The sequence below is a fragment of the Peromyscus eremicus genome, chromosome 15, assembly GCF_949786415.1.
Source record: "Peromyscus eremicus chromosome 15, PerEre_H2_v1, whole genome shotgun sequence".
NCBI lineage: Eukaryota > Metazoa > Chordata > Mammalia > Rodentia > Cricetidae > Peromyscus > Peromyscus eremicus.
Window position 1 is genome coordinate 38,136,438 of NC_081431.1, and position 26,643 is coordinate 38,163,080.

Genomic DNA, 26,643 nt, shown 5'->3' on the forward strand with positions numbered 1-26,643 from the left:
CCTATACTCTTTAGTCACTGAAACAAAATAACCAATCACAGGGAATCTGGACTGCTCTTACAGCCTTCCTATACTCTTTAGTCACTGAAACTTGTCAATACACATGGATCAAGCCATGCCAAGTACCATTCATACAACACAGTGCCTTCTACATTTCAGTGCTCTGAGCCACTTAGTGGCTCCTAGTTCTCCTTCTACAGCTTTGTATTTCTATGGATTACAGAGCCTTAACAAGACACCAAGAGACTCAACCTTTAAACCAGGTATAGTAGCTCACTCCTATAATCTCGACACTCAGGAGGCTGAAGCAGGAGAACTGTTGGGGTCTGAGGCTAACTTGTGCTATATAAGAAGGGTCTGTGTGTGTGTGTGTGTGTGTGTGTGTGTGTGTGTGCGTGCGCGCGCGTGTGTTTGGAGACAGGATCTCACTATGTAGCTTTGGCTGTCCTGAACTCACTATTTAAACCAGGCTGGCCTCAAAGTCACAGAGATCTGCCTGCCTCTGCATCTCAAGCCCAGCTTATATGCAGGTTCTAAGTAAGCCTGGGCTACAGAGGATCCTATCTCAAAAAGAAAAAGGCAGATATGGAGCCCTCAACAGAAATTTCATACCCACAAATCAAAAGGAGTATCTGGGTTTATGCTGTGTTTTTGTCCTCCTCAGTCCCTCTTCAGAACCTGGACTTACTTTGAGCTTCACCTACAACTGACTATATTTGGGGACAGTAAGAAACAGATGCCAACTACTCATTGGGTGCTCCCCACAGAAGCTTTACAGAATCATGGCGGGTTCCAGTTAGCAATGCATCCCACCTACTGTTGTGTCTGTCCTGCTTTCAGGACTCAGCAAGACTTAGAAACTCCAGCACATACCTGTGGCCACACTATGACTTACTAGCATCAAGATCTAACCAAATGAGCTAACCAACCAGGTGGAGAGCCACGACTTGTTAGAGCAAGACTACCAAGCCTCATGAGCAGAGGCAATGGGCACACTGACGGTTTAGAAGAAAGCGGGCACTCTTGCGAAGTTGTTCTTCACCGCTAAGGATGTAGCTCAGTGGCAGGACACTTGATCAAATGTCGTCTCCAAGGCAAGTTCTCTGTTTCTATCGGGAAGTGGTTACCTCCCTCCACCTACTCTCTATCAAAACTTCAAACTCCCAGAAAGAATGCAGATGGCCAGTACCAACCACTTTGTACAGTTTAGCAGACTGAGTCACTCTTTTCAAAACACAAAAACCCAAGCTCCTAGACAGCCAAATGTCAACACTGCAAGCAGGTTTCTAAGGCTATGAGTCTCAAGTCTATTGTGTGACTTTTTTTTCTTTTAGTCCAACCGAGGTGTTCACTTTAGAAGTAACATGGAGGTTTTGTTATGGTTATGATCCTTGTTTTCGGTCCAAAATGTATCCCTACAGAGAGCAAACACAATGGTAAAATGCTTGCTTAGTGTGCAAGCAGTTCAATCCCCAGTACCAAAACAAAGGCCCAAAGCAAAACTTATCACTATCACCATTTTTAGTTACAATTTCCTGAGATTTTCATAACTTATCTATTTATGTTAAACTTTTAAAACTTACAAAACAAATGTACTAGATACAATATGAAATTATAATATCCCCTATCTATAGTGAAGCGGAAAGTCTTTAGTAACTTAAGAGGGTAAAATTTTAATCTTCAGCCGGGCGGTGGTGGCGCACGCCTTTAATCCCAGCACTCGGGAGGCAGAGCCAGGCGGATCTCTGTGAGTTCGAGGCCAGCCTGGGCTACCAAGAGAGTCCCAGGAAAGGCGCAAAGCTACACAGAGAAACCCTGTCTCGAAAAACCAAAAAAAAAAAAAAAAAAAAAGATTTAAAAAAAAAAATTTTAATCTTCACTTATTAAGAGAGACATCATTTGATACAATTTAGTAAATATTATCTACATCATAAAAGCAAAGGTAACGATCACATTTTTTAAAGGAAAAGGGTGTGCCTTATTTCCAGATTTCTGCTTCTTGCCAGTTGACATAGACATTGACAAATTACCAACTAACACTCTAAGAGTGCTAGTCCTCTATAAATCACCACCGAAGAACTAGACAGGAAGCCCATGCTTCCTTCTGGAAAGAAATTAACTTCATGACACTTAAGGAATACACTATTACCTTGAAGTCTTCCTCCACATTGTTTTCAATACTTAAAAATGCCTTATTTAGACTAAGTATGTTCTGTTCAAAGGGTCACATAAGAAAAACTAACATCACAAGGATACTTCACTTAAATAAAAAGATCTAAGGGGAATGGGAAAGATGACTTAGCAGTTAAGAACTCATGAGGGCCCGAGTTCAGTTTCCAGCACTTAGGCTGGTTGGCTTACAATTGCTTATAAGTCTAGCTCCAGGAGATCTGACACACTCTCTGGGTCTCTAAGGTTCACTCACATATGTAGCATACATACACACACACACACACACACACACACACACACACACACACAAATATACATAAATCAAAATAAATCTAAAAAGGGAGGTAGAGCTAAGCTGTCAGATATGAGTAAGAAGTCCACAATCCTAGCATTTGGATGAGGCAGGAGGATCTCTGCAAGTTCCAGGCCAATCTGAGTTACAGTTAGCTCCAGGCCAGCCTAAAATACAGAGTGAGATGAGAGAGGTAGGGACAAAGGCAAGAAGGCAGGCCAGACATGGTGGCACCTACCTATAATGCCAGCACTTTGGAGGTAGAGGCAGGCCGGGCAGTGGTGTCGCACGCCTTTAATCCCAGCACTCGGGAGGCAGAGGCCAGCCTGGGCTACCAAGTGAGTTCCAGGAAAGGCACAAAGCTACACAGAGAAACCCTGTCTCAAAAAACAAAACAAAAAAAAAAAATCTGGAATGGAGGTAGAGGCAGGACCATCAGGAGTTCAAGGTCATCTTTGGCTATTTAGCAAGTTTAAGATCAAAGCTGTGGCACGTGCCTTTAATCCCAGCACTCAGAAGGCAGAAGCAGGTGGGTCTCTGAGTTTGAGGCCAGCCTGGTCTACAGAGTGAGTTCCGGGTTAGCCAGAGCTACAAAGAGAAACTCTGACGAATGAATGAATGAATGAATGAATGAATGAATGAATGAATGCAAAGGGCCAGTGAAACGGCTCAGTGCTTGCTATGAAGCCTAATGAATTAGATTCCCAAGACCCACATGGTAGAAGGTAAGAACTGACTCCCTCAAGTTGTCCTGATCTCTATATCTGCCTGCATATGCATACACCCATCCACATCCACACAATAAATTAATGCATTAATATAAAGTGTAGTGGTCGTGCCTATAATCTCAGCACTTAGAAAATGGAAGCAGGAGGATGAGGAATTCAAAGTCTACCAAATGGCTACACATAACTTTAAGTCCAGTCTGTGTTACAAAAGACCCTGTTTCGGCCGCCCGGCGGCGGTGGCCGCCCAGCTTTAATCCCAGCACTCGGGAGGCAGAGTCAGGCAGATCTCTGTGAGTTCAAGGCCAGCCTGGGCTACAGAGTGAGTTCCAGGAAAGGTGCAAAGCTATACAGAGAAACCCTGTCTCAAAAAACCAAAAAAGAAAAAAAAAAAAGAGAAAGAGAGAAAGAAAGGAGAAAAGCAACAGGACTGGGGCTGTAGCTCAGTGGAAAACAAGAGCCCCATGTTTGATTCCAATACTATCCAGTTTTACAATTTTGTACTACATTTACTTCCCATATGTGCCCACACAACTTTGCATGCCTGCACACAAGTGCATGTCATGACACACCTGTGGAGGTCCAAGGACAACTGGGAGAGCTGGTTCTTTCCTTCCAGAATACAGGTTACAGGGACTGAATTCAGGTCTTCAGGCTTGGTGCAAGTTCCCTCTGCCTGCTGAGCCATCTCAGAAGCCCACCCCACCCCAACCTCCCTTTTGTTTTGTTTTTAATAAGTCCAAAAAACTCTGAACCCAATTAGCAACTAAACATTATTCAGCTTCCAGAGTTTCAGATCAGGAATTACTAGACACAAGCATGTGTTTTCTCCCCCAAGGCTGGGGGTTATTGTGTTACATACAAGTAAAGGGTAACCCAAGTATTTTACAGCCAACAGACCAAACAAGAGCAAGCCTGTTAGCTCTGTACTAAGTATTTCCAGCTGCCTTCCCAGGAACAGAACAAAACTGCTTCTCTATCTCTTTGAAATTATTATTATGATTTTAGTGTCTACTAATAAAAGAATTTTTCATTATACTTCCACATGTATATACAACATATTTCACACATACATACACACACACACACACACACACACACACACACACACACACACACGAATGAACACAAACACATGCGAGCACACATACCTTACATTAAAGCCAGATGACTATTTTTTGCCAATGATATCAAAGAGGAAGTGATGTACGGTCCTTTATGGTTTCAAAGTTTCTACTAATTTCTCACTCTGCCCCTACAATGGCAACACTCAGCTTTTTAGAATAGCCATTAAAGACTATTAGCTTGAATCTCTACATGGCAGAGAAAAAAGAAAAATGGGCATAATTCACCTCCCACCCAGTGCCTTCTCACTGGTCCACAATGAACAAGTTTTATGAGTGACAACTTTTGGCAGGAGACAGGAGAGGGAGATTATGATTATTAATTCATAACCCATTCTATTCTTATTGAGCCATTTGCTTATAATGTTAAAATAAGAAGTAAGTAAACAACAGACAGCAATACTCTCAAAACCAAGAGCAAGGAAGAAGTGCCAGGCCTGCTGAGCAGCAGTGACGGTGTTAGCTCACAGAGCACAGGCTTAGCACAGTACTAGTTAAGCATTTTATAGTAACTCATTTAAATGGCAAGGCAAGGAATTATAAGTACCTAGTAGCACATCAGGGGCCCTGACTTAACGAGGAGGAGGAAGAGTTGGAAAAAGCTAGAAAGGAGAGTCAAGGACAGGCAAACGGGCTCTTCTAGATCCTGACCACCATGCTGTGCTGCATGCCGCACAACTACAATAACTAAAACAGTGCGGTCCTGGTGCACAGTTAAATAGGAAAGTCAACAGAACGGAACAGAAAGCCCAGAAACAGACTCCAGTGCACACAGACTGCTATAAAGGTTGTGCACGCTTACTCTGAAATACTCCAAAACAAATGCTCCTAATATGAAATGACCCCAATTCCCAAATGATGCTGCTGCTTTTTTTTTTTTTAAAGCAAGTTTTAGATTTTGGATCATTTCAGATTTCAGAATTTTAGATTAGGGATACTCAACCTGCAGAATCTACACAAAGTCCTCAAGCCCCCAAATCTGAAATACTTTTATCTAGCACCAAGCATATTGGATAAGGATATTCACTGTATTCACAAAATGATAGATAAATGGTAGTTATACTGAAATACCTATACCCTTTCTGTCAGCAATTCCAATTCCATATAGCTAATCCAGAGCTCTGCTAACAGGTGTGTAAAATGACACATTCCACCATTTTTCACTATAGTACTTATACAACTTAATTATACAATTACACATACAATGAAATGATATATATATCCTTTAAAAAAAGTGGGGGGCTTAGGAGATGGCTCAGTGGGTAAAGACAGATATCTGGAGCTCACTGGCTAGGCAGCCTAGCAGCAGGCAAGCCTCAGGTCCCAGAGAGGCCCAAAGCCGTGGGCTCCGTCTCTGAAGAACACCATCCAAGGCTGACCTCAGAGCTCCATGAATAAAAAGGAGCCAAGAACGGTGACGCCTGCAATTGAGAAGATGAGACAGGAGGATCATCATGAGTTTGAGACCAGACTGGGATACAGTGAGAGAGCCTGTCTCAAAAAAAAACCAAGAGATGGCTCAGCAAGCAGGTAAAGGTGCTTGCTGCCCCAGGTCTAGCAACCTGAGTCACAGTTAGCTTTAGTTATCAACTTAACATACCTGAACCAAGGAATTGCCTCCATGGGATTGGCTTGTGGGCATGTCTGTGAGGTATGTTCTTGACTACTAAATGATGACAGAGGCTCTGGCCCACTGTGGGTGGTACCACCCACCCACATCTTACACAGCAGGTGCGTCTGTGCTGTATAAGAAGGGGGCTGAATATGAAACTGAAAGCAAGCCAGTGATCAGCACTCCTCCATAGTCTCTATCCCAGTTCCTGCCTTGAGTTCTTGTCCTGGCTTCTCCTGATGATGGACAATAACTTGTAAGCCAAACATCCTTTCCCTCCCAAAGTTGTTTTTGGTTAGTGTTTCATCACAACAGGAAGAAAACTAAAACATCACATCAAAGTAGAAGACAACCAACACCACACATGCACTGGACGCACATACACATACATCAAGTACACACTAATAATAAATTGATAAGTTCTCAACCAACACAAATCAAGGGTAGGGGGTAGGGCACAGTTGCCAAACACTGGTCTAATGTGGGGAGAGAAGGTACCACACAACTGAGATGACTCAGGAGAAAGGCACCTACCACCAAGCCTGATGACCTGTGTTTGATCTCCAGGATCCACTTAGTAGGAGAGAACCCACTCCCTCAAGCAATTCTGACCTCCACACATGGCACACACGTGCCCACACACTTACATACATTTACTTAAACTACAAGTAAATAAATATAAAATTTTTACAAATAAATAATAAAACAGAGGGGGTGCTAGTGACTATATATGCATACATGGATATGTATGTGTGGTTGGAAATATAATCTACCTCTGGACACGCAAGGGACTGATGCTGAGTACTGCCACATTAACACAGCTGGTAGAAGAGTGCGGGAAGACCTGCCACACCTTCTGAATTCAGATGGCTGAAATCACTGACCCTTCAGAAAATCATTTACAGTTTGAAAGAAAGAACAGCCATTCAGCAGCAGGGATAAGCCAAAAGAATATTTTAAGAGTTATGATAAGGAAAACCTGAGCAGCCATTATACACTACAGACAAGCCAAAACCATGAAAGCCAGCTGGAGGAAAGTACACCAGAGAGACGCACTGAGCAAAGAAGATGCCAAAATCCCCAAAGCCCACGATGGGAAAGGCAAGCATGCAGCCTTTGATTTCTCACAGCATGGCAGCTCCACAGCTTCCACCAGGCCCCAGTGCAGGGATTCCTGCCCACCACATGCTACGATCCCCAACACACCTCTTCGAACACTTCCTTCAACACCGCTGTACTTACCCTCACTAGCTCTCCATTTCTGTTCTAGCTTAGCTACACGGAGAAGTATTTTTAGGATCATTTTTAAATACACTTTGTTCCTTTCGGGAGTTAGTGAGGGGTGAGGCAGGGTCTCCTGTAGTCAAAGCTGGCCTCGAAATCACTGTGTAACTAAGGATAACCTTGAATTCCTGATCATCTCGCCTCTATCTCCCAAGTGCTGGTACCCACTTTCTTTGTAAGAGAGGAATAAGTGATTTCCCTAAGTGAAGTGCTGAGCAAACACATTCAATCAGGAAGGTGGTTTGTAATAAAACAAAACAAAGCTAAATATTATGCTTAGGTATACATCCAGAAACATGGAAATTAAGTCAAGGCACAGCATATACCTAAATATGATACCGTATGTTAATACCTCAAAATCATCTTAGCCTTAACATTTTTCAGACTGTTTTTAAAAGCACATTTGGGCATTTGGAGCTATCTGAAAGTGCTTAAACAACCACCAAAAACAAAACCAACGGAAGAGAAACTGGGACAGTATGGAACTCAACAGTAGAGCATTTGCCTGGCACATGTGAGGTCCTACAGTCAATCCCCAGAACCACACACACACACACACACACACACACACACACACACACACACACAGCATTTGCCTGGCACATGTGAGGTCCTACAGTCAATCCCCAGAACTACACACACACACACACACACACACACACACACACACAGAGCATTTGCCTGGCACATGTGAGGTCCTACAGTCAATCTCCAGAACTACATACATACACACACACACACACACACACACACACACACACACAGAGCATTTGCCTGGCACATGTGAGGTCCTACAGTCAATCCCCAGAACTACACACACACACACACACACACACACACACACACAGAGCATTTGCCTGGCACATGTGAGGTCCTACAGTCAATCCCCAGAACTACACACACACACACACACACACACACACACACACACACACACACACACAGAGCATTTGCCTGGCACATGTGAGGTCCTACAGTCAATCCCCAGAACTACACACACACACACACACACACACACACACACACACACACACAATACATGTAATTTCTCAAAACTTGTAAGTCCTAACAACTATCATCCTTCTGAGCACTTACCATGTACCACACACTCTGGGAATTTTACACATAACAATAATTTAATCCTTACAACACCATTATATAGATGAGGAAAAATAGAGAAAAATAACTTGCCTAGAAACATATGACTTCTAAGGTCTCTTAAGGTTCTAAATTTGTTGATATCTAAGTCAAACTACCAAAATCATTAATTTAATTAAGAATCTTAAACTCACACGGTCTAACACAAAAGTCTGTGCTATTAACAGTATGCTTTACAGCCAGGTGTGGTGGTACATGCTGTTAATACTAGCACTTGAGAGGCAGAAGCAGGCAGATCTCTGTGAGTTCCAGATCAACCTGATCTATATAGCAAGCTCCATGCCAGCCAGGGCTACACAGTGAGATCCTGTCTTATAAACACACACACACACACACACACACACACACACACACACACACACACTACAAATCTATGCTATAATTATAAGGATCCACCAAGAAAATCCAAAAGCCTTAAGAATGCAAGTAAACGTAAGTCTAAAAACTTGAGAAAAATATAACACAATTTCAATTTATAATTGCAATAAATCCATTGTATTTATTAACCTTAATAAACAGTGTGCTACATTTCCTGGGCTACAGAAGAATCTATCTTTTGGCGGGTTGGGGGTGGGCGGTGGACAGGTCAAGGCAATGGCAGCAAACAATTTAAGTGAAACATCCTTGTGTGTAGAAGCAGAGGACGGACAACTCACGGAGTTTCTCTTACTGGTCTGCCTTTTGTTACAATGATTTCAGTCAAGAACAGAGTAAGAGTGAGAAAAGAATGCATTTCTTCTCCCTCTGCATCTAGCAGCAGGCTATGGGGACATCATCAACTGTTTTCAACTCCCCACACACCAGTCTGCCTGTCTGTAAATCAACTTTATTGACATCACTGTATTTAGGGGTTCTTCCAGTTCTAAATTTCTATGCCTCTGTTGAAGAACCAAACTCACAAATTTCTTCTTAGAAACACAATTAATACCTTCACATATATACACTACTTGCTCTCAGGAAAAAAGAAAAACAAACCAGAAGGAAATCTGGAGAAATCCAGAGATTCAGAGAAATGACCCAAAATGACAAACTCTAAAATAAAATCTAGTCAAAGACTTTAAGTAATAAGAAAGCACATCAGGGCTGCTGAGATGGCTTAGCAGGTAAAAGTGCTTGCTGCCAAGTCTCACAACCTGAGTTCAATACCTGGAACCCTCACAGCTGAATGAAAGAACAGTTGTCCTCTGACTTCCATACATGAATCCTAGTACATATGCCGCCCCCGAAATAAATAAATCAATGGAATAATAATAATAAATGTAGGCTGCCTTCTCGTCTCCCAAACCACTTAAAAAAATAAAAAGCACATTAAATACAGATAACTTACATGAGAAAAATAAGTTTAAGTTTAAAAGGAACAATTTGAAAAACTGTTAAGGGCTACTACAAAAAAAAAAAAAAAAAAAAAAAAAACAGCAAAGACCTCCCCAACTCCCAGAGCCTCCTGAGACCCTCACAGTGGTAGGCTGACAGCAGCCAAACACATTTTTGGTTACTGGTTCTCAGCAATGGATGATTGTATATCCACGGGAACATCCAGCAATACCTGGACACATTTCAGATGTCACAACTCGAAGCAGAGTGCTAACAATTATCTGGTAGAGAAAAGGAGGCTATATCCTCTATATACAGTTCAGCCCTCATTACAATCTATCATTTAGCTCAAAATTACAGAAACTGAAAAACTCTTAACACGTGGTGACAGTCCTGGAAACTTAGAGCCAAGACCAAGAAATGAACATCATATGGACCATCCTATTCATCAGAGCAGAAGGTTAAGAAATAGGGAGTGTAATATGAACTCAATTAGAAAGGAGAATAAAATGAGCAAACAGAAGCCACAAGAAACAGAAAAAAAATACTGGCTGAGTTTTTAGCAACCTTCTACTTCCTGTTTCTGGACAGGCCTTGCTGCATTCCTGTCCTTGAATTCTCTACACAGCCATGGGAGTTTTCTATGGACTGCAGAAGCTGACCTCTATTTCTTGTAACTGAAGAGTCCTGCCAACACACACCACCCACAGAAACTGCTGAAGTAGATAGAAGCAGCAATTCTGCAGTGTATGAAATAGCTGAGTTCAAGCAAATCAGCACAGAGTTTGATGAAATTTGCTAATTGAAAAACCAATTGTGAAGACAACAATGTGATTTAATCTACAATATAGACATAAGAAAAGGCAAATACTATGGAAAGCAGAGAAATAAGCAAAATGTCCTAAATTTGAAAACAACAAACTCCAAAAACGGTATGTGTAAAGAATCCTCCTTTAAGACAAACTTTTCCCACATCTACCCTATCAAACCCTTGTGCTTTAAGACAAAGAATTTTAGAGGATAAAAATGAAAAGATGGGGCAGAACTATAACTCCGTGGTAGAACACTTGTCTAACAGGAATGAGGCACTGGCTTCATTTCCAGAACCAAAAAAATTCCGTATACTGCCAAGAAAGAACAAGAAATAAGCAGGGTGTGTTGGCTCATGCCTATAATCCCAGGACAGAGGCAGGAGGATCGCTGAAAGTTCACCACCAGCCTGGGCTATACAGTGAGACCTTGTCTCACAAACAAACAAACAAAAACACCAAAGAAACAAAAAAACCAAGCAACACAGCTGGAGGGTGGTGGCAAACGCCTTTAATCCCAGCACTCAGGAGGCTGAGCCAGGCGGATCTCTGTGAGTTCGAGACCAGCCTGGTCTCCAAAGCGAGATCGAGGACAGGCACCAAAGCTACACAGAGAAACCCTGTCTCAGGAAAATAAATAAATACATAAATGAATGAATGAATGAATGAATGAATGAATGAATGAAGATAATAACTAACTAACTAAAGATGATAATAAATAAATAACCCGACACTACGTTAAGTAAGTGCTCGACCTAAGTGGGTGACTTTAGACTTGAGAAGGAAACAACCTACTTGCTCAGAGCTGAGAACACCTTGACAACCACAGCCCACCACCAAGACGACTCTTCTTTTTGAACAGTTAATAATTTCAAGAAAAGGTCTTGAAATAATTAGGTCAAAGAACTTACAAAAGCATTAGCATTTTTCTAAACAGGGTTAATTATAGAACATAATACAAAATTTTAGTGAAACAATGATAAAGATAGAATTTCATAAGCTTTTACTTGAAGACTTAAAAAGACAAGCATGCCACTCTACAAGCTTTAGCTTGTATGAGGACTGGCTAGAGTTCAAGGCCACCCTGGACTACATAGTGAGTTCCAGGTCAACTAGGGCTACAATGTGAGACTGTCTCAAATAAATATGGTAAAATACAGTTAGGCTAAAAATAGGGCGATTAAGTGCGGGAAAGAATATTAAGAAAATAAAAGCAGATCTGAAACACTTTTTAAGAACCCATCAACTTCAAAGAATGCTAAAGTTTGTTCAAAGCACTTCACTGACTATAAATTATGTATTATAATATGATAAATATCATATATTACTATCTGAACAATGAAGATATATATGTATGAAAATGTCAGGGTAAAATCCATTTATTTGTATGTTAACCAAAACATTAATTAATTAATAATAATAATAATAATAGCCGGGTGATGGTGGTGCACGTATTTAAAGTTCAAGGCCAGCCTGAGTTTCAGGCCAGCCAGAGCTATTACACAGAGAAACCCTGTTTCAAAAAGCAAAACAAAAAAGTAATAATAATAATAATTGTGATAATAAATAAATAAATAAATAAATAAATAAATGGTTGTCTACTGTGTATCCATAGATCTGGGCTGGAAAGGTGGTTAAGAGCACCAGTTGCTCTTGTGGAGGACACAGGTCAATTCCCAGCACCCACATGGTGTTTGCACCTGCCTGCCACTCCAGAGCCTCTTTCGGGCGTTGTATGCCCTTCACACGTGTAGTGCACAGACACACATGCACGCAAAATTCCTAGAAACATAAAACTCATTAAATCTTTTTTTAAAGTTTTAAATAAGCCTTAAATTTTTTTTTAAAAGATGGTCTCTCTACATAGCCTTGGCTGTCCTGGAACTCACTATGTAGAACAGGCTGGCCTCTGCCTCCCTGGTGCTGGGATTAGAGGTGTGTGTCACCATGCCCAGCTATTTACTGACTACTATATAAGCTCCTCTATGGTACATTTGTTTTCTACATTTAGGTATCTTTGTACATTAAATGAAATCTTTAAATCAATCAAAGAGTTACTATGACAAAAAGCTTCCGACATCAACCTTTTTAAAAATAAAGAACAGATGGGTGATACAAACAATATATTGTTAGTTTTTACAGAATATTTTCTTAGTAATTACCTGAAACTACAAAATACTAAGTGGCAAGCTTGGGTTTTAACTCAGTAGTGTTTTTTCAGTTTGTTATAATTAGCATAGAGGGAAGGGCAGATTACGAAAATATATGTACATACTGCCTATTAAGCTACCCTTGACCTTGACCACATCAACTGAAAGATTTCTGGGCCAGTCCTCTCCTAGGACAGCAAACCAGAGAATACAGATGGCCTGAGCTGCTGAGCTGTGTTATGCTGGTCAAAACCCAACACTGGCAGAGCTTACTGTGGAGAAGCCAGCGAATCACCAAACACTCAGCACATTTACCAGAAGCAAAATGAAGCAAGAGCTCAATGTAGTTATTGTTTCTTTAAGGAATCCAGACTAAATTTGGGATACTATTATTTTTTTATTCATTTTACATACCAACCACAGATCCCTCTCTCAGGGATACTATTATATTAAACGTGTATTCATCTATGCTTTTATTTGATTGGAAGTTTGACTGAAAGCAATACCAAAACAATGTTCTAATTTGTATGATATTCTCAGAGTATGCATGCAACCCAAAACAGCAGTGCTTACTAACAAAGAATTATTGCGCGCGCACGTGTGCACACACACACACACACACACACACACACTCAAATCTCACTTTCACACTCAAAAGCTTTTAACATTTTTCTTTTTAAAGACTGATGGTGGTGGCTAGAGATCACTCAGGATCAGGATCAGATGCTCCCAGAGAATACCTGAGTCTGGCTTCCAGCAAATGGACCCATAAGTACCTGCAACTCTGGCTCCAGGGGACCCGAAGCCTCTGTCTCTATAGACACCTGCACTAATGTACACATACCCACACACATACACACACATAATTAAAAATGATAAAAATAAATATTTTCACTGGGCATGGTAGTGCATTCCTTTAATTCCAGCACTCAGAGACAGACAAGATCTCTCAGTTGGAGGCAGGGCCAGGGCAGAATCCTCTAACTTCTTTTTTTTTTTCTAATGGTTTTTCAAGACAGGGTTTCTCTGTTTAGTCCTTGCTGTCCTGAAACTCACATTGTAGACCTGGCTGGCCTTGAACTCAGAGATCCTCCTGCCTCTGCCTCCCAAGTGCTGGGATTAAAGGCGTGCGCCGCCACCACCATCTGGATCCTCTAACTTAAATGAGGGTGTTCATAACAGCTATCTGAGCATCGACAGCTTTTGGAAAGCAGTTCTGTCTAAGCTATATCTAAAAATTTTGTTAAGAGTCATTAACATGTGCAATTAGTCTAGACTAATAAAGAAAGAGAAAACGCTCTGGGCTGCAAGATCCCTCCGCAGCTAAAAGCTCTTGTAGCACAGGTCTGACATATTATCTAGAAATAAAAAAGTTCTTATAAATTGCATAGTGCTATAATAAACTAGAGAGAATACTTTAGGCAGCTAATATAAATTTTAATACAAGATCATTGGAGCACTTCAATTATATATTCTAATGTTATAAAATGATGCCCCTGCTCCACATTTATGCTATCAGATGACCTTCCATATCTGGGCATTCTGATGTCATGGCAAAAACAACTACCTACAGTTTTCTTTTTTGCTCTTGTCTTCTTCTCAATGTGTCTGTGTGTGTGTCTTGCATGAATGAATGAATATGAGGGTGAGCTCACCCACACGGGCCCACGCAGAGGCCAGAGATTGACCTGAGGACGTCTTTCTCAATCTTTTCCCACCTTATTTCCTGAGGCAGGGTCTTTCGGTGAACTGGAAGCTCACAGTTCCAGCTAGAACAGTCAGTCAGTGAGCTCCTAGGAGCCACCTATCTGAGTCATCCATCTCCCCAGCCCTCACCTACAAAGTTGTATCAAAAGTAAAATTGTTACTTATCAGATATGTTGTCAGTTTAAAATGTTTTAAACTAACACTATTACAGAAATATATAAAAGTAAGCAGATGTAAGTGATTTAAATAAGAACACCATAACCACTCCAGAAAGCCTACCCAGTTCAGGTTCTAGCAGAGGATACAAAGTGTGGTGGGCTGAATCAGAGTGGTCCCTATCAGCTCATATGTTTGAATCTTTGGTCCCCAGCTGGTGGAACCGTTTGGGAAGGATTAGAGAAGGTGTGGTCTTATCAGAGGAGGTATGCCACTGGAGGTATTTTCCTGGCCTACACGGTGAGTTGCCTGCCAGCTTGTGATTGATATAGTGAGACCCTATCTAAAAAGAACAACTACAAAAATTTAATTCTCCTAACAATTAATGATCACTGCCAGGCATGATAATACCTACAATTCCAGCACTTAGAGGTGTAAGTAGACTAGAGAGTTCAGATCAGCCTACAAGTCCCATGTGGTGGCACACATCTGTAATCTCGATATTCGAGAAGTGGAGGCAAGGGAACAGGGAATTCAAGGCCATCCTCAGGTATCAAGTTTTAGGCCATCCTAGGCTACAGGAGACTCTGTCTTAAATGAACAGGGCAACATCAGACTGGGCTACACATAGAGACTGCTTCAATGGACAACTACAGTTAAGATCATGCTATCTTTGGGGAATATCATTTCACATTGGAGTGTCCACGACTTATTCTGTAAAGACTTTAAAATGCACTACAAGAGGTGGGCAGTGGTGGCGCACACCTTTAATTTCAGCACTCAGGAAGAGAGGCAGGCGGATCTCTGTGAGTTTGAGGACAGCCTGGTCTACAGAGAAAGTTCCAGGACAGCCAGGGCTACACAGAGAAACCCTGTCTTGGGGTCAGGGGGGAATACACTTTAGGTACAAAAGAGAAAATTCCAATGATTTAAAAGTGAATTTAAGAAAAAAAATTATTATTCAAAACCTCGTAATTTGTGTGGGGTGGGGGGTTAATATAATTTTCAGGAAGGAGGTAGGAAGGAAGCAACACTGACTTGAAATCTTCTAATTGTTGAAAGATATGCCAGATACTAAAAAGTAGAGTAAGGAGCTAGGCCTGGGGATGCACACTAATAACCTCTGCACTGGGCAGACTGAGGCAGGAATACTACCGAAAGTTCAAGGCCAGCCTACTGTACCCAACAAGACAAACAAAAAAGACAAAGACATTCAACCCGAGATTACTGGCACAAAACAACAGCTCACCGATAAAGCTTCAACTAAAAAACTGACAAGTCATACAATACATCATATTTTCATACCAAAATACAGCCTACTATTTCATTCCTTCTAAATTACATTTCTAAAACATTTCTGGCAAAGCAAATTTTTTTTCACAGCTTACTCACAATATTAACAATGAAAAAAATTGACACTCTTGGCTAAAGAACTAAATCACGGACTCTGATAAACGTTCTAAGATACATAGACTATCTAACTTACATTAAAACCTCTATGGAGAGCCAGTGAGACAGCTGAGCAAGCAAACGCAACTGCTGTGCAAGCCTGACGACATGAGTTCAATGCCAGGAAGCCGTGATAGAAGGGAGAGAACTGCCAAGAACTGTTCTCTGACTCCCATGCACACCTGCACTCAAACACACGTGTGCACACACACACACTGCCCATGCAGATATTCACACACAATAACAATAGTAATTATTTAAAAAATTTAATCTGGCCGGGCGGTGGTGGCACACGCCTTTAATCCCAGCACTCGGGAGGCAGAGCCAGGCGGATCTCTGTGAGTTTGAGGCCAGCCTGGGCTACCAAGTGAGTTCCAGGAAAGGCACAAAGCTACACAGAGAAACCCTGTCTCGAAAAACCAAAAAAAAAAAAAAAAAAAAAATTTAATCTACACAAACTCAAGAGCCTATCACACTTTTAAGATTTTTGCTCTGTGTGTGTGTGTGTGTGTGTGTGTGTGTGTTTGAAGATGCTGGAGGAGGCCAGAAGAAGGCCTCAGATCATCTGCAGCTGGACTTACACGCAGTTGTGAGCCACCTCGAGTGGGTTCTAACAAGCAAACTTGGGTCCTGTGCAAAACAGAGCAGTAAGCACTTAGCTCCTCAGCCGTCTCTCCCACTCCACACCAGACCTTCTAGTTATGGGTTTACATGCTAGGAATTCAATGAACTCAAGACGGGAAACTTTTCCCAGTTTTTTGAGACAAGGCCTTACTACACAGCCCTTGCTGGTCTGATACTCACTCCATACCCCCAGGCTAACCTCAAATACACAGCAATCCATCTGCCTCAGCTTCCTAGGGCTGGGATTATAGGCATGTGGCGGCCAAAGGATAGTGATTTATATACTAGTTCCATGACCTAGATTATTTTTCACAATAATGCCAAATGTGTACTTGGTATGCAGACCAAGCTGGCCTCAAACTCAAGTGTCTCAGCCTCAGGTGTCTGTCTGGTTTTTAAACAGTACAGGGGGTTAAAGACAGGACTTCTGGCATGCTGGGTAAGTGCCTGACCAAATAAGCCATCTCCCTAGCCCTCTAGAGCACCCACTTTTGTACAAGTACCCACCTTAGGTACAAGCCAAAAATGTCTTCACGTTACTAATCTCAGCCTCCCCAGGTGAGACAGGTTATCCATCATGGGCTTCTACTGTAATGAATGGATACATATTGGCTCAGTGGTAGGATAGTCTGGCTTGTATGAGGCCCTCAGTTCAATCCCCAGACTACCCCCCTCCAAAAATTAAAAAGTACTTACTTTACCTTTATTTCTTCCAGTATTTATTATTTCTACTCTTTTTCACACTAGCCTTTGGCTATTATATTAACATCCCATCCATCTGCTAACTTTCAACCTTGCCAATAAAATCATATTCCCAGTTACCCAGGTACAAAGCCTTGATGTTAACTTTGACACATCCTCGTTTTTAATAAAAATAGGAGCTGGAGAAATGGTTCAGTGGTTAAGAGCACTGACTGCTCTTCCAGAGGATCAGGGTTCAATTCCCAGTACCCACATGGCAGCTCACACCTGTCTGTAACTCCAGTTCCAAGACTTCTGACATTCTGTGTAACACACAGACATACATGGAGGCAAAACACCAATGAACATAAAATAAAAATAATAATAAAGAAGAATGATGAAAACAGGTAAGACACACTGAATTCTTTTCACAAATTATTTATTTGTTTATTAAGGCAGGGTCTCACTGTAGACCACATTGGCCTTGAACTCAAAGAGATCCATCTGTCTCTGCCTCCTGGGTGCCGAGATTAAAGTTGTGCACCATCACACTTGGCCCACAATGAACTCATAATATGTGCAAGGCATCATTCTAAATGCTTTGCACATATTAACCCATAAAATACTAGGTACTCTTATAATCCCTATTTTATGGAGCCTAATATATAACTTGCCTAGGGTCACACAGGAAATAACAGTCAGATTTCAAATACTGATACAATGGCCCCAGGGTTCCCACCTTCAACAATCCCAAAGAGATCTATTAGAATCAAGTCCTTAGCCAGGCCATGGTGGATCATGCTTTTAATCCCAGCACTTAGGAGGCAGAGGCAGGCGGATCTCTGTGAGTTTGGGGCCAGCCTGGTCCACAAATCAAGTTCCAGGGCAGCCAGAACTGTTACGCAGGGGGTGGGGTGGGAGATCAAGTCCTTTAAGTTCCTGAATTAGGACTCACGTTCACAAGGCCCTCAGAGCCCAATAGGTACTCAAAAACATTTATTCCCTGAATGAACAGAAATACCCTTGAACTTACCTCTCCTGTTTCCACTGCTTCTAATCCTGACTTCAAAGCCAACTGCCCAGCCATTACCTTTCACACTTGAGTATATTGATAGAACCTATAAACTATAGCCAATCAACTAAACTGATGAAGCTTTTCTGCCAGATTTCCTATAACTCAGTCTCTCTCAATCAACTAAAGGTTTTGTTCCTATTACTCCTCACTTAGAGTCATAAGATTACAAACTTAAAGAGCATCTCTTTCACAGACAAATAAACTCAAAGATGGCAGCTGGATTCTCACTTCCATAATCCCAGCATTTGAGTCTGAGGGAGGAGGAGGAGGAGGATTGCAAGTCTGAGGGTGGCCTGAACTAAACAGAGAGGACACGTGTGCATGCTGGCACACCTCTTTAATCCCAGCACTCAGGAGGCAGAAGCAGGCCAATCTCTGTCAGTCTGAGGGGCACCTGGTCTACACAGTGAGTTCCAGGCCAGCCAGGGTTGTGCAGTTAGACTCTGTATCACAAAAGAAAAAAAAAAAAGGAAGAGGAAAACCCAAAAAACCACTCTTGCAATTTTGCTCTCCTGTCTCCTAACTATTTCATCCATGACTTCCCATTTTCCAGTTGTCTTCTGCCTACCCTGCTCTTTTCCAACTCCACAGGTCTAAACCCTGTCCATCCTTCATGACGTCTTCCTTCTTACAGACCAAAGGAGGAGGAAGGGTCACTGCTGCCCACTGGGCCACACTTAGGTAATTCCATAAAGCAAAGCTATGTGGATTTCCTCCTGAGAACTGTTAACCCTTTCCCTATGTTTTAGTACTTTAATATACACTATACAAATAGCACCTGCATACAAATCATACACCTTGAAGAGCTGCTCAAGCACTTCTTTAACAGTGAGCATGGGAAATTGAAATGCCCCAAACCACCCACCTCCTCCATTAAGAAACAACTCTGGACCTGGAGAGATGGCTCAGTGGTTAAGAGCACCCACTGCTCCCCCAGAGGACCTGGGTTCAATCACCAGCACCCACATGGCAGCTCACCACCATCTAGTTCTAAGAATAGACCTGATACCTTCCTTCTGGCCTCTCTGGGCATCAGGTATGCATATGGCACACAGACATACATGCAGCAAAACACCTGTACAAATAAAAATTTTAACTGTTTTTTAAAAATTAAAAAAAGGAAAAGGGAAACAAAGGTCCAAATGAAGATCTCAGATGCAACTCGACCGATAGCTATAAAACCCTGGGATCATCTTTTTGCATACTACCATCTATCATCACTTCCTTTGAAAGGCCCTTTCTCGTGACTAGTTTACACTTCTTTGAGACAGGGTTTCTCTGTGTAGTTTTGCGCCTTTCTTGGAACTCACTTTGTAGACCAGGCTGGCCTCAAACTCACAGAGATCCGCCTGCCTCTGCCTCCCGAGTGCTGGGATTAAAGGCGTGTGCCACCACCACCCGACTAGTTTACACTTCTTATCCTTCCCTTCCCCAAACTATGTGGTGTGGGACACTGTATATTCTTTATTTTGCTTCTACATGTATTGTCAGTGAAACCGTAGTTTGCTACTCCTCGTCCAGTTTATACGAGCCAGTCTTTTCTATAGAACTCACATCTACATCACCAGCCTCTTGAGAGTATGAGGATATCGTCTGCTTTTTCCCCCTTCTCTATTCTGCCCTCCTCTAGAAAAGTGCTCTCAAAAATGGTCAACAACACTATAGAGGAACAAAAGAATCCACTTGGCTTCAGGGGGAAAAAAAATTAATACTTTTTTGAGGGGGGCTGCTGAGGCTTGAACCCGGGGCCTCCGTCATGCTGTGTGCACTGCCACTGATTCACAGAGCACCTTTTCTTATACTCTATTTCTGTTTGTTAACTGCATTAGAACAGTAGCTCGTGTACATAATACACAGGAATTAATAGAGTGTGTGCTCAAAATCTGTATTTATTAGAAGTTTAGAGACACTGGACCGACAAGATGGCTCAGTAAGTAAAGGCACTTGCCTCCAAGCCTGATGATGAGTTCAATACCTGGAACCCACATGGTGGAAGTAGAGAAATGATTCCCCGAGTTGTCTTCTGAGCTCTGCATACATGCGCCTGCACACATACACTCACACGCAAAATAAATGTAATTTTAAATAGTTTAGAGTCAGCTCTTCTGAAAACTGTATGAGACGGCGTAAGTTCCAGACTACCTGGAGCACCTATGCATACATGTACACACAACTGCGGCTCAAAGAAAAACTCACATTCATGTCCACATGGAAGCCCTAACCATACCCACCCATCTACAGCCCCGCCAGCCATCTCAGAATCCTGTGTCCTACTCAGACACACAGAATAGGGTGGTTTGGCAAAGCCCTTCCTTTTTAGTTTAGGGGAAATACTCCGGTGAAAGTAAAGAGATGCTAAAAAGGGTTCACAGCTGACCATTCTAACACTGCTCACTGCCTGATTTAACGAAACACATACGGAACATGCCGCGATCTCTTAAGATGCAGTACCTATTTCCCAATTCCTCGGGGCACGACTCGTTCCCGTCGTTAACAACCGGTTTATCCTCCCACCTCCTGAACCTGAGCTCATACCTGCCTTCATCCTTCCCTCCCTAGGGATACCATCCCTTGTTCCACAGTCCCCACCACCACCGTCCTGTCCCAGGACAGCAGACAGACTAGCCTGGGTCCCTAAGACCCCTGCCTGCTGCTCTCTCTGCCGCCGCCCCCAGATGCTGCCAGCCAGGCTGGAGAGCCGAGCCGGGGCGGGGGGAGGGGTGTGCCTCGCCTCCCGTGACGACTGGCCCAGATGGCAGCGGATTCCGCCCCCACTCGCGGGCACCCCTCCAGCCCTCGCCCCCCGAGGGCTGCCCGTCCGCCTCGCACCTCGCCCCGACCCCACCCCACCCCTGGCCTCCCCGTCACGTCCTCCGCCGGCTCCGGACACACTCACCGTGCTGGGTGAAGACGTTGAAGCCGGTGTCTGCGGTACGCCCCGCCGGGTCCCGCCTGCGGCCCGAGGGCCTGGCTGCGCTGCTGCCCCGGATCCCGCGCGGCTGCGGCTGCTGGAGCCCGGGAGCCTCCCCGACGCGGCCCACCTGCTGCCCCATCCCGCCGCTCGCGTACTCCCGCGCCCCCGCCGACCCCTGCTCACATTCCTCCTCCGCTCCGGCCTCGGAGCTCCTGGCACCGCTCCGGCCTCGCCAGTCCAAGCCCAGGCCGCCCCCAGGCCCGAGTCGCCGGCGGCTCCGCACGCGGACTCCTTACAGCCGCCGCCGCGCTGCCTCCCAGCGTCTCACAGGCTCTCCTTCTCCCTCCCCCTCCGGCGGCTCCGCGCCCCAGCCGCCGCCGCCATCTTTAAACCACCGAGCACAGGGCGAGCGTGGGACAGAGCGTCTCCCGCCCCCCTCTCTCTCGCCCAAGCACCTCCGCTACTCGGAGGGCGGAGCTCCAGGTGGCCCCGCCCCGCGCCGCGCCCCGCTGGGTGGAGGCCGGGGCCCACTGATCCACCCAAGCTTTCGGGGGCCTGCGGGTCCCTTCACTGTGCCCGGGCTCCGGATCCGAACCTGCGGGTGCGGACGTCCACCCACGTTCGGCTCCACACACCACCCCGCCCTGGGGGAGTGTGGGCCCCCAGTCTTTCCTGTCCCACCTCCACCTGTCAAGTCAGAGGAGGCTGAGAACCCACCACGTGCGCAGCTCCCGCTGCAAACAGCTGGGGCTCTGAATCCCTGTGCTTCGCTGCCATTCAATTGAGGAGTCCTTCACATACACTTAGCAGCTGGCCTAGAGGGAAGTTTGAAATGGTACAAAATTCATGGGGCGATGGTAAAGTGCAGGCTTAACTTAATTTTAATTTGGGGCATTATTTCTTGATGTTAAATTGCCTTCGCCTAGGTTGCGTGCACTTTGGGGTGTTATTGGCAAAGCAGTTGTAGCTCACTTCCTCATACTCCCATGGATTGCTCTCGAACTCTTCTACCATCTAACCGCGTGTGTTTCTATTGGCTTTAAAACGCTTGACAGTAAAGCTAATCTCCCCACAGACATGTTTTCCTCTCTGTGCACGAGGTCGGGCCCTCCTTTGTTGACAAGGAAAAAAATATCACTTTGACCTCATTTCTGAGTCAGAACTTACTCATCTTTAGCCTCTGTTGTCTAAATAGAGACCCGGGCGGAAGAGAAGTGATTTTTATTGCCATAAACCCGGTGTGCAATTGTCTCGACATCCCACCCCCACTGTGTTCCTTCATCTGAAGGTTGAGCCAGTTGTTTTTTTTAATCCTCGAAGACTCCATGATGCTTATTTCCTGCTATTCCTTTGACTTCCTTGTTAGCTGTGTTTTTAAAAGGCTCAGTTACTGGACGTACCACTTGAAATTTTGCTTTTGAATTAGGACTGGAGCCATTGCGTAGAGTCGAGGAAACAACCACAAGGAAGAGAAGAGTTAGCAAAATAGGTTTCATTTCTTTTGTAGAACCACGCATGATCAAAAGTGTGTGTTGGTGCGACTCAAACTCGGGGCCTGGAGTTCCAGGGAAGTGCTCTACCACTGAGCTACCAACCTCCAGCTGATTTCAATATAGATATTCACTATTATAAGAGCCTTAGGGGCTGGGGAAAGTTGGGTTAGTGTCAAAAAAGTACTTGCCCTGCAAGCCTGACCACCTGGACTTGGAGCCCCAGAACGCACACAAAAAGCTACTAGTCATAGTGAAAAGCCAGATGCACTAGCCCAAGCTCTGTAATCCCAGTTTGTCTACAAGAAGGTAGGAGGAAGAGAAGGGAAGGTGTCCAGAAGCCCACAGGCCAGCTAGCCAGGCTTACACGTGCAGTGGCTAAGGAAGCCTGTCTTAAACTAAGTGCAAAAGGTAAGAACTGACAGTGAGAGTTGTCTTGTCACACACACACACACACACACACACACACACACATGCAAGCAAGCAAACTAAGAACACTATTAAATGATTCCATTGCCATCCAAGGTGTGGCCAGATACAACTGAATTTAGCTTCCATAGGAAAGCTACACGTTAGCACTGGATAGAACATGAATTTTCATTTATATCAAATTTAAATACTTTTTTTTTCTGAGAGTCATGTTGTACCCCTGCCATTCTAACAGTCCAGAGGAAGGAGGATCACAAGTTCAAGACCAGAGTAACTGAATAGTAAGATCCTGTCTCAAACAGCAAAAAATCACACACACACACACACACACACACACACACACCGTGCTGTGGTGTTTACTTGAATTCCTATGTGGTATTCCCAACTGCTAAGAAAGCTGAAGCAGGGAGATCACTTGAGTCCATGAATTTGAATGAGAGCAGCCTCCATGACAGCAAAATGTTGTCTCAAAATATGTTTTTTTTTCTTTTAAGTCACAAAATGGTAGCAGCTACTGAAAAAATTAATTCACAAAGCATAAAGATGATCATAGAAATAGAATTTGTTTTACTGTTTAGTTTTCATTTACCCAGGGAATTTCAATTTGGTGACAACAGTTTGGTTTCTCTGCTAATTCATGAATGATGGACAGTAATTGCTGTGTAGAACAGTGCTGTGGTTAAGGGCAGGGACTCTGAAATTAGAAGGCTTAGACTCAAAACTTGGCTCTGGCGGGACGAGGGTGTATGCCTGTAACCCCAGCGACTCTGAAGGTTGACACCAGAGATCAAGCCAGCCTGGGCTAGATAGTGAAACCTTGCACAACAAGCAAGCAGAAAAAGGAGAGAGGAGGGGATGAAGGAGGGAGGGCTAGAGGAGAAGAGCATTTGGTGTAAAAAAAAAAAAAAAAAAAAAAAAACCTTGCCAACCATGACACAGCACTCAGGCAGAGGCAGGTGGATCTCTGTGAGTTCAAAGCCAGCCTGGTCTACATAGTGAGCTCCAAGATAGCCAGAGCTACATAAAAAGACCCTGTCTTATTTTAAAAAAAAAAAAAAAGTCTCATGTAAATATATACTATTAGCACAAAAAATATGAGACAAAGGAAGAAGAATCAGAAGTTCAAGGCAAACCTCAAGTATGTGAGACCTTGTCTCACACAAACAAAAATAAGTAATACAAAAGCAATAACAAAATAATGCTTGTAGAGTCCATTTACATATAGATTCTCCAAACACTAATTCTGTGTGTTCCTTTTTGGCTACTTGTTTTGTTTTGTTTTTGTTTTTTTGAGGCAAGGTTTCTCTGTGTAGCTTTGGAGTATGTCCTGGAACTCGATCTGTAGACCAGACTGGCCTCGAACTCAAAGAGATCTGCCGGCCTCTGCCTCCTGTGTGCTGGGATCAAAGGTATGCACCACCATTGCCTGGCTTTGGCTGTTTTTTTTTAACATGATTTTTTGTTACTTGAGCTTTTCATATATGTACACAACATATTTTGATCGTCTCACTTCTCTCCTCTTCAACTCTCCCTGTCCCTGATTGTGGACAACCAATCTACTGATGGGCATGTCCCCAAAGAAACACTACTCTCCCTCCGCAGCAGCCTCCAACATTAAGAACTTCTCAGTAGAAGTGAGGCCTTATGAGCACCCCTCTATCCATGCTGGAATTTGACTGGCTTGATCTTATACAGGTCTTGTGGTGAGAAGTACAGGTGCCGTGAGCCCATAAGTGCAATGGCCATGTTATGTCCAGATATGACCAAGGTTAAGAGCAGCCTGAATCTGTGGGTATAAATATAAATATTTAGAAGGTGATTTGACAAGCTCACCATTAAGCAAAGCAATAATAATAGTTTATAATAGTAATAGTTCCCCACTAGGGCCTGTGAACTTCTCAGCCATGGGCTTTTAACAAGATTAACAGTACCAGGCATAAGTTCCTTCCTATGGAATGGGCCTCAAATGCAATTTTTAAAAGATCACTTGAATAACCCCATAACAGTTATGTAGCACAAATCTTAGAAGGTCTTATTAATAAAAACAAACCCGGAGCCAGGTATTGGGGTGAATGCTGGAAGATGAGAGAAGCAGAACAAGGCACAGCTAACCTCACCTGGCCAATTCCTCAGCTGATCTCGTTTCCTCAGACTGGAAGCCTCTGAGTCTTCATCCAAAATGGATCTCAGATGAACTGCTGCTAAAAAGCCTAAAAGCTTAACCAGGCTCTAGTTCCTCGTCCTCATGCCTTAAATACCTTTCTACTTCCTGCCATCACTTCCAGGATTAAAGGCGTGTGTCACCATGCCTGACTGTTTCCAGTGTGGCTTTGAACTCAAAAAGATCTGGATGGATCTCTGCCTCTGGAATGCTAGGATTAAAGGCATGAGTGCCACCATTTTCTGGCCTCTTTATCTAGTGGCTGCTCTGTTCTCTGACCCCAGATAAGTTTATTAGGATGCACAATATTTTGGGGAACACACCACCACCACACAGTTATGCTACTATTGCACCAGTTTGCACAACTTGCCTGATAAGTCAATGTTGTAACATTCAGGGTCCAGCAATGGGTAAGACCACAGCTCTCAGTGGTCTGCATAACATCTTTCAGTACCATGAAAGCTAGCCTGCAGGGAGGAAGTTTTCCACCCAATTCCAGATTGAATTCTCTATGTCCTACAACCCAAGTGCATGTTGTCTTCAGTAATAGGATCATAGTATCTAGGAATGCTGGGTGATTAAAAGTAATAGTAGGGCTTAGTGAGATGTTCCACTAAGGTAAAAGCTTTTGCTACCAAGTTTAGTTGTTGTAGAATAGTATTTTAAGGTATGTTACATTTGTTTATGCTGAGGAACATTTGTTTTAATAATACAAAGATATGTTGCGTTCTTTTATGTTGCATTTGTTTAACTCTGTGAAGCTGTGTTACTTTGCCTGATTAAAACACCTGATGATCTAATAAAGGGCTGAATGGCCAATAGCAAGGCAGGAGAAAGGATAGACAGGGCTGGCAGGCAGAAAGGATAAATAGAAGGAGAAATCTGGGAGGAGAGGAAGAAAGAGCAAGAGAAAAAGGAGAGGAGGGTGCTAGGGGCAACCACTCAGCCAGCCATGGAGTGAGAGTGAAAGTAAGATACACAGAAGTAAGAAAAGGAAAAAGCCTAGAGGCAAAAGGTAGATGGGGTAATTTAAAGTTAAGAAAGCTGGCAAGAAACAATCCAAGCTAAGGCCAGCATTTATAATTAAGAATAACCCTCATGTGTGATTTATTTGGGATCTGGGTGGTGGGCCCCCAAAAGACCAAAGAGCTAAAGAGCTAAAAGAGTAAAAAGTAAACAAACAAACAAAATCAATCAACAACTTAGTAATCTGAGTTTGATCCCTGGGACTCACATGGAAAGAGAGACAACACCCTCAAATTGTCCTCTGACCTCTACATGTGCCCCATGACATGTTCACACACACAATGAATAAAT

At 43.3% G+C, this 26,643-nt stretch overlaps 1 protein-coding gene across 1 annotated transcript in view; it reads right to left on the reverse strand.

Moving 5' to 3' along the window:
• The window catches only part of Abl2 (ABL proto-oncogene 2, non-receptor tyrosine kinase), a 98,298-nt gene extending 76,482 nt beyond the window's left edge, over positions 1-21,816 (reverse strand). The window contains exon 1 of the mRNA XM_059280894.1: positions 21,229-21,816. Within this exon, the coding sequence (XP_059136877.1) occupies positions 21,229-21,385 (157 nt within the window). The 5' untranslated portion in view covers positions 21,386-21,816. The remainder of the gene's footprint in view (positions 1-21,228) is intronic.
• Between the last annotated feature and the right edge of the window lie 4,827 nt (positions 21,817-26,643).